At 42.3% G+C, this 9105-nt stretch overlaps 1 protein-coding gene across 3 annotated transcripts in view; it reads left to right on the top strand.

Annotated features, from left to right (window-relative positions):
• The first annotated feature begins 219 nt into the window (after positions 1–219).
• IFT52 (intraflagellar transport 52) overlaps positions 220–9105 on the top strand; it is a 49314-nt gene continuing 40428 nt past the window's right edge. For 2 of the 3 annotated variants that reach the window (XR_013213329.1, XM_077251551.1), the window contains exons 1-5: positions 220–2517; positions 3433–3545; positions 4675–4762; positions 6810–6939; positions 7580–7655. Coding sequence is in view for 2 of the 3 variants with exons in the window: in XM_077251551.1 (XP_077107666.1) it covers positions 2137–2517; positions 3433–3545; positions 4675–4762; positions 6810–6939; positions 7580–7655 (788 nt within the window). In the remaining variant the exon portion in view is untranslated. Of the gene's footprint in view, positions 3235–3432; positions 3546–4674; positions 4763–6809; positions 6940–7579; positions 7656–9105 lie in introns of all 3 variants that reach the window. The other variant, XM_077251552.1, reaches the window with a different exon arrangement.

The raw sequence follows: 9105 nt of genomic DNA, 5'->3' as shown, positions 1-9105 counted from the left end.
GATCTCTTTGAGCAGTTAATGAAAGGAATGCATCAACACAGTAGAAATTTCATGGAAAATATCAGAAGCATCAACAGTTCTCATGCGTTTGCTTCATTCGGTGCCAACATTGCACCGCCCCCTGGATTCGGACCGTATTGTTTTAAAATTCACAGCTAGATCTACCACCGCACTGGAACACTTCACCCAGAAATAGGACAACCACCAAAATTTGCACAATTATACATCATTGATACAAATGAGACTACAGAACAAAGGATGAACCTAAAAGAAAACGAAAAGTGTGATGCTGAACTGATGAACCAAATTGATGTACATTTACAAAAAATAAGCCCATTTGCTGCCGCATATCGCATGCTAAAAGACGTTCAAGCTGAGGAGGAACAGAGGGCTATACAAAATGGTACTGAAATGCCTTCTATTGTCATGGCCATTAAACAAGAACATAAACAGAATCCTCGACTTTACAACAAACCACGTGTAAGTGAGGTCGCAGTTGTTTTTCAAAAAAATGATGGAGAACCTCCTTTTCAAAGGGATATATTAGTCCATCTTAAGCCAGACCAAAACAACCCTTTGGTTCCTAAGACACAACGAATTAGCATTTTGCACAGCAACCTTGATGCTCTTCTGTATCCGCTATTCTTTCCAAGAGGTGAACAAGGGTGGCATGAAAATACAGAAAAATCTTTAAATGAGGTGTGTCCAAACTTTTGGTCTGTACTGTATATATATACACAGTACAGACCAAAAGTTTGGACACACCTTCTCATTTAAAGATTTTTCTGTATTTTCATGACTATGAAAATTGTACATTGACACTGAAGGCATCAAAACTATGAATTAACACATGTGGAATTATATACTTAACAAAAAAGTGTGAAACAACTGAAATTATGTCTTATATTCTAGGTTCTTCGAAGTAGCCACCTTTTGCTTTGATGACTGCTTTGTACACTCTTGGCATTCTCTTGATGACCTACAAGAGGTAGTCACCGGGAATGGTCTTCCAACAATCTTGAAGGAGTTCCCAGAGATGCTTAGCACTTGTTGGCCCTTTTGCCTTTACTCTGCGGTCCAGCTCACCCCAAACCATCTCGATTGGGTTCAGGTCTGGCGTAGCACCCCATCACTCTCCTTCTTGGTCAAATAGCCCTTACACAGCCTGGAGATGTGTTTGGGGTCATTGTCCTGTTGAAAAATAAATGATGGTCCAACTAAACGCAAACTGGATGGAATAGCATGCCGCTGCAAGATGCTGTGGTAGCCATGCTGGTTCAGTATGCCTTCAATTTTGAATAAATCCCCAACAGTGTCACCAGCAAAGCACCCCCACACCTCTTCCTCCATGCTTCACGGTGGGAACCAGGCATGTAGAGTCCATCCGTTCACCTTTTCTGCGTCGCTCAAAGACACGTTGGTTGGAACCAAAGATCTCACATTTGTTCTCATCAGACCAAAGCACAGATTTCCACTGGTCTAATGTCCATTCCTTGTGTTCTTTAGCCCAAACAAGTCTCTTCTGCTTGTTGCCTGTCCTTAGCAGTGGTTTCCTAGGAGCAATTTTTGCCTGTAGAATTAAAGTTAATTTCCCCCTTTTAGCAGGACAGTCAGTGCGGTGGCGGTAGCAAAGTTTTGGTGCTTGTGTTATAGTGTATTTTCTAACTGAAGGGTAAGGCTACTTTCACACATCAGGTTTTTGCAGTCAGGCACAATCCGGTGAATTTTGAAAAAAACGGATCCATTTTTTTCTCATAGACTTGTATTAGCGCCGGATTGCGCCTGTTAGCCTCACGTTTCATCTTTTTTTGCCGGATCTGTAGAAAATTATTTTCCGGCGGCCGGAGAAAACAGACATAGGAATGTTTTTTCTGTCTGGCGAAAAACGGATGAAACGTGAGGTGAAATGATGGACTCCGGCGACCGCTTCGGCTTTTTTAAACAAATCATGCCTCTCTCTCTCTCTGTGACAGGGGCCTATTGACCTGTGGTGCATACTGGGCACGTCAGAGGATAAAATCCACGGACACACCGGGATTTTACTGCAGATTCGTACTGGAAAATCCGCTGGCGGTCCCGAGTCTCCCACAGAGCTCAGTGTGGTGGGGACGCTGGGGTAATACATTCAGAACATGAATGGCGTCAGTGCTCCATGCTTCTCCAACATTCCCGGCATTCCTGATAGTGGGAAAGCGAGGAATGCCGGGAACTCTGAGGAGAGTTTGCCACCACCAACATGGCTGCTCGGGCCTGCTAGTTGTGAGGCCTGGGGGTGGGCTTCTTGTATCACCCACAGACCCCCTTGTTGCCGTGGGCCCGTCACACACCTGCAGCGTCCGCCTGACACCGGGGTCCCGGGACCACACTGCAGCCTGGCGGGTGATAGGCGTCACACCTGTGCGCGGGGAGACCAGGCCAGCAGCATCACGTGACGGCGGCTGGTTGCTAGGCAGCGGCTGCTGGATCCTTGTTATGCAGCGCGGAGGCTTCGGGGCAAAGATGGGGGTCAGCAAGCAGGTACCGTCCGGGGCTCCTCACTGTGCTCCCACCTATGTATGGTGAAGTAATGCATGACTACTCCAGGTGTGCTAAGGGCACTACAACCCCCAGCATGCCCGCCACAGCACTGCTGTAAGGGCTGTGTGCCAATTAAAGGGATATGTGGTCTTATGGAAATATTAGTGTAGCCGGACATGTTGTTTTCGCACTTTGGCCAGGTTTGATCCTGATTGGCGGACCACCCGATATGTTTGGGGGCTTCGTGATTTCCCCTGACCGTTATCTTTCAGCGTGTCCAGTCGTTTAGTTCTTGGGGGATATGGGTTAGCGGAACAAGCACTTGCCGCATCACAATAGTAAAGGATTTCGCTTTCTCTTTGGGGGCACGCACACTGGCAGGAGCCCTGTAGCCCCCTCTGGGCTTGGGGTACACATCTGTGTATCCCTGGAAGCAATGTTTCTGGGGGAGAATAATCCATCCGTACAGAATTCGCTATGTCGGATTTGGACTCGGGCATCTTTATTTAAAGGGGTTCTTTACAGGAAATATTCAATAGGCACAGGTCCACTGCTGGAATCCCATCTGCCCGAAACAAAAGGGGGCTGCGTATGCGCATCTGTCTCCATTCATTTCTATGGGAGCTGCGAAAGATACAGAGCAAGCTGTGATCTGCGAAATGTCCCTGATGGAACAACACTTAAAGGGGTTGTCCTGTTTCCTGCCCGACCCCATACGTATGTACATGTTCCCTTATGAGTGGATTGTGTCTATTTTAAGCCATATTATAGAGTATAATGATATCAATCTTTGCTGCCTCAGATAACTCTTCTCTTTTTAATTCATTACCTTGCTATAAAAGTTCTATAATGTGGTCCTCTAACTGTCCACTTTGTACTTTACTTCCGATTATTCGCTTTATCTTTTGTGCTTAGGTTGCATCTGATTATGAGAATCGTACCACCATCTTGTTTAATGTGTCAAAGAACGAGAGTGGAGGGTACAAGGCGCTACAGAAAAGACTCCGGGCCACCTGGAAAATCCAAAGGTGAAGGATTTTAAGATAATTCAGCACCAAGACCTATCCCTTTAAATGTCAAATCTAGACTAGAATGAATCAGTCTGGGGATCCATTGATTGCTGTGAGCGGAGAAGTTTAGATGTGTGTAATGTAACACACCGCAATGGTGTATTCCCAGGAAAAGGAGCCATTCTGTGTAGTGTCTCTCCTCTGGCAGTATACCTACCTCAGTGACATTCATATGGCTGAATAGAGAGTTCAGTGTGAATAGTGATTATATATATCAGCCGAAAGAATCCTATCACATTTCCGGAGAAGATGGATACGGTGACTTAATTTCTCCATCTTCTCCATTGTCTGTGTCCACATTAATTGGACTGCACTCGGATGACATTCAAGTGCAGTCTGATGTATTACTTGCACCCATAGATTTAAATGGGTGTGCTTGATCAGATTTGCGGAGCCACTTGCAGTATGCTATGATTTTTATTTTTTTTTTTTTCCACAGACCAATTCAGTCTGCAGAAAAATATGCAGATCTACACTCCTCTATAGCATAACAATGGGCCAAGTGCTATCAGATAAAACCTCGGCTAGCACTCAGCCGTGTGAGCGAGCCCCGATTTGTGTTTTCATCATCAAAAACTTCAGTTAGAGATTAAATTGGTTAAATAATGGAAAGTTATAGTGATTTTTCTTTTTCTCAAAACTATATATTAATCTACTCCGCTGCCCCTGCTCTATAACATAGTGCCTGCAGATTGGACTGCATATTTATATATTTATGGTGACGGGTTCCCTTTAAATGGGGCAGAGCTGCAGTACCAGACAAGGCTTATGATGGCTCTGTGTTTGATAGAAGCCAAACAGGCCGCAGTGCTTCACTGAGCTTCTTTTCTATTATTCAGTGAGTGACTTTGAGATCTGCGCCGATAACATATTGATATATTGATGACATAATCTATGGACTCAGTAAGTATTGATAAAGTATTAATTCCGTAGGACGTTTTAGTAACTGTGTTTTGTATGTGATGGTGACCACATGCTATTGAAAATCTGTAAGCTACGACATCACATCTCATTTGTTGAAGCACAGCCCATTTCTCAGATCCCTAGTATATGGGTCTTCTTTGGCAGCTTTTTCTTTTCTTTTTAGTTTGAAAGAAGATATTACGCCTGAGAAGTTTTCAGGTGTCAAGCTCTGGATCACTGCTGGACCCAGGGAGAAATTTACAGCAGCTGAGGTAAGCTTTATAGAAGCATGTCTATACACTACGCACAACATCGTTTATCATTAGCAAAGAAAACTTCCATATTAAAGGGGTTTTGGGGCCAGGCAGCAAATTCAGCAATGACCTTATCATGCTGAGTCATAATAGGTGTGTAGTATCTTCACTTTTAGGATTCCGCTCTATACTATACTCACTTTTAGGATATTGCTCTGTAATTCACTCACACAGGATTTTTAGGACCTTCACTCTTAGGATTCCGGCTCTGTAATACCTTCACTCTTAGGATTCCGCTCTGTAATACCTTCACTCTTAGGATTCCGGCTCTTTAATACCTTCACTCTTAGGATTCCGGCTCTGTAATACCTTCACTCTTAGGATTCCAGCTCTGTAATACCTTCACTCTTAGGATTCCGGCTCTGTAATACCTTCACTCTTAGGATTCCGGCTCTGTAATACCTTCACACTTAGGATTCCGGCTCTTTAATACCTTCACTCTTAGGATTAAGGCTCTGTAATACCTTCACTTTTAGGATTCCGGCTCTGTAATACCTTCACTCTTAGGATTACGGCTCTGTAATACCTTCACTCTTAGGATTACGGCTCTGTAATACCTTCACTCTTAGGATTACGGCTCTGTAATACCTTCACTCTTAGGATTACGGCTCTGTAATACCTTCACTCTTAGGATTACGGCTCTGAAATACCTTCAGTCTTAGGATTCCGGCTCTGTAATACCTTCACCCTTAGGATTCCGGCTCTGTAATACCTTCACCCTTAGGATTCCGGCTCTGTAATACCTTCAGTCTTAGGATTCCGGCTCTGTAATACCTTCACTCTTAGGATTACAGCTCTGTAATACCTTCACTCTTAGGATTCCGGCTCTGTAATACCTTCACTCTTAGGATTCCGGCTCTGTAATACCTTCACTCTTAGGATTCCGGCTCTGTAATACCTTCACTCTTAGGATTCCGCCTCTGTAATACCTTCACACTTAGGATTACGGCTCTGTAATACCTTCACTCTTAGGATTCCGGCTCTGTAATACCTTCACTCTTAGGATTCCGGCTCTGTAATACCTTCACTCTTAGGATTCCGGCTCTGTAATACCTTCACTCTTAGGATTACGGCTCTGTAATACCTTCACTCTTAGGATTAAGGCTCTGTAATACCTTCACTCTTAGGATTCCGGCTCTTTAATACCTTCACACTTAGGATTCCGGCTCTGTAATACCTTCACTCTTAGGATTCCGGCTCTGTAATACCTTCACTCTTAGGATTCCGGCTCTGTAATACCTTCACACTTAGGATTCCGGCTCTGTAATACCTTCACACTTAGGATTCCGGCTCTGTAATACCTTCAGTCTTAGGATTCCGGCTCTGTAATACCTTCACTCTTAGGATTACGGCTCTGTAATACCTTCACTCTTAGGATTACGGCTCTGTAATACCTTCACTTTTAGGATTCCGGCTCTGTAATACCTTCACTCTTAGGATTCCGGCTCTGTAATATCTTCACTCTTAGGATTACGGCTCTGTAATACCTTCAGTCTTAGGATTCCGGCTCTGTAATACCTTCACTCTTAGGATTAAGGCTCTGTAATACCTTCACTTTTAGGACTCCGGCTCTGTAATACCTTCACTCTTAGGATTCCGGCTCTGTAATACCTTCACTCTTAGAATTACGGCTCTGTAATACCTTCACTCTTAGGATTACGGCTCTGTAATACCTTCACTCTTAGGATTACGGCTCTGTAATACCTTCACTTTTAGGACTCCGGCTCTGTAATACCTTCACTCTTAGGATTTTTCTCTGCTTGCTAGTTTGAGCAGTTGTCATGTGACTGCTCATATTTGCGTTTACATGCCAACTAGATTCTCTTCCTGCTTCTTTCGGTGTAATACTATCGGGATTCAATCAAAGCCTAAGTTGCTGCCTGGTTCTAAAAAACCCATTGAGAACAATAGTAGTAAGGCAGATTGTTTTCCTAAACATTTCCCAGTACATTAGTTACAGCTTACACATTTATCATTGTCTTTTCCGTTTCATCCCATCTCACAGTTTGAAGCACTGAAGCAGTTTCTGGAGAAAGGTGGTGACATCCTGGTGATGCTGGGAGAGGGAGGAGAGACCAAATATGATACCAACATCAACTTTCTGCTGGAGGAGTATGGGATAATGGTAAACACTGGTAAGGATCCACTGCCTTTTTTTCTTAATACTTCTGTAGTGTTATTAGTCATTACACATTTTATGTCTATATTTTTTTTTGCTGATTTTGATACTCAAATATAAATTCTAGTTATTAATGGGATCTGGGGGTTATTTTTGTTTTGGTGTTTAAAGGGAACATATTAAAGGGACTTTCTTGGACTATATATAGCTTGTCACGCTGTAAAATGTTTTGTGTCTCAGATTGTCCTTTTTACTTGCAAAGGGACAAACCACCATGGGATCAATGGACGCTGCTTCCCCAAATGTAGAAAATGCAGATATAGTATAGTGCTAAAGTGTAGAACTCCTTTATTAAGGTTCTGATGTAACCATGATGAAGGAGTTGGACCCAGTCTCAAACTCGTCGCATATGGGCGCAACCTGCAGCACTCCAGCTGTTGTGAATCTGGGCATGCTAGGAGTTGTAGTTTCTCAGCAGATGTAGGATGCTGACCCTAAGTGTTTCGGAATAGCTGATTTGCCCTACAAGAGAGAAATACCTTCCTGACCCCAATTAGCAGTTTGGCTGCCTACAGATTTACGCCTGTGACTTTTTTATATGATTTTGGCAAATTATGAAAAATCTATTCACTAACAAAATATTACTTACTTTAAAGATGCTGTTGTGAGAAATGTTTACTACAAATACTTCCACCCCAAGGAGGCGCTTATATCCAATGGAGTATTGAATCGGTAAGTTCACGTAGCTGTAATCAGTAAAAATATGAAGGATGTTTGTTAGAGTCTAGTCTGCCAACTGAGTATGATAAAGGAAGATTAGTCATTTGTGATATGACCCTTGATCGTGTATGTAAAGGGCTATTCCCATCTCTATAATCTTATACCAATATGTAGTAGGTGTAATAATAATATTAGCAAATACCTCCAATTAGACATGTAGTATAGTTTTTCTGATTCGCTATGTCTCTTTCCTCTTGTTCAGGCATTGCAGGACCTTAAGTGTCAATGGTTATGTTCACTGATGAAGTGACAGCTAGTTGCTAGTGGTCGTAACCATGGATACCTAAGGTTCTGCAATGCCTGCACATGAGGAAAGAAAAAAAGCAAATCAGAAAAACTATACTACATTTCTAATTGGTGGTATTTGCTAATATTATTATTATACATTACCCCTACGACATATTGGGATAGGACGTTGGAGATGGGAATACCCCTTCAAGGCTCGCACCTAAGAGGTGTTTCTGCCATAGTAGCATTACCCACAAGATTTAAGGCTTCATGTGAACAATCCATATATTTCTTCACCAAACAAAGAATAAATGCACCTTTACGGGAAATTTTTGCTTAAAATGTTGAATGCTTATACACCAATCCCTCAATGAAGCTGCCATATCTTGGATAAACAAAAAAAATACATTAATATATATACAAATATAATACAGAATTGTATTAAATGTACAATATATACAGAATGGTAGACACAGCACCATGGCCTTGCTAGAGAAGGTTCAATTGCTTGTTTGGATAATGTACCAACCTCATACAGTATAAGTTCTCACGGGCATCATGACTTTCGATCACTATGGAACAATTAAAACTATTTCATGTCGATTGCATTGAATTTTATTGGTTGTGCTTGAAGTTAAATGGTCAGGTTTCCTTTTTTAAGAATTACATTACTTTTTGATGGATGTATACATACATGTCTTTAACATTGAAATTGCTAGTTGCTACCCCAGGAAGGAAACGTTGTGGAATTATGTAAACAACTGGATGTATAGACACATTAATTATATGCGTTGAGGAAAAAATGGAAACAACATTTGCAAAACATCTTGATTTATTGAGTATGGACAATGAGTTATCACACACAGAAATACACGCACTGGTACACCTTCGCAGTTATAAATGATTGTCTGAGGAATGTTCTGTCATGCTGAATGCACTTGGGCATTCAAATCATCAAGATCTGCTGCTGGCAGCTCCCTTTTCAGTTGCCGACCAATGACGTCTCAGAGGTGCTGGGATGAGATGGGAGATAAGTCCGGAGACGCTACAGTATCATGTTTCGGCCAGACAGGCTTCTCACAGTTGTCATGTTGAAAAATGGCTCCTTTAAAGATATGGGTGTACCACTTTTTCCATTACCAATTTAGTGTTAGAAGAATGAAGAAATTAGGGG

The sequence above is a fragment of the Ranitomeya variabilis genome, chromosome 4 (genome assembly GCF_051348905.1).
Source record: "Ranitomeya variabilis isolate aRanVar5 chromosome 4, aRanVar5.hap1, whole genome shotgun sequence".
Lineage (NCBI taxonomy): Eukaryota > Metazoa > Chordata > Amphibia > Anura > Dendrobatidae > Ranitomeya > Ranitomeya variabilis.
This window is presented reverse-complemented; position numbering and strand designations above follow the sequence as displayed.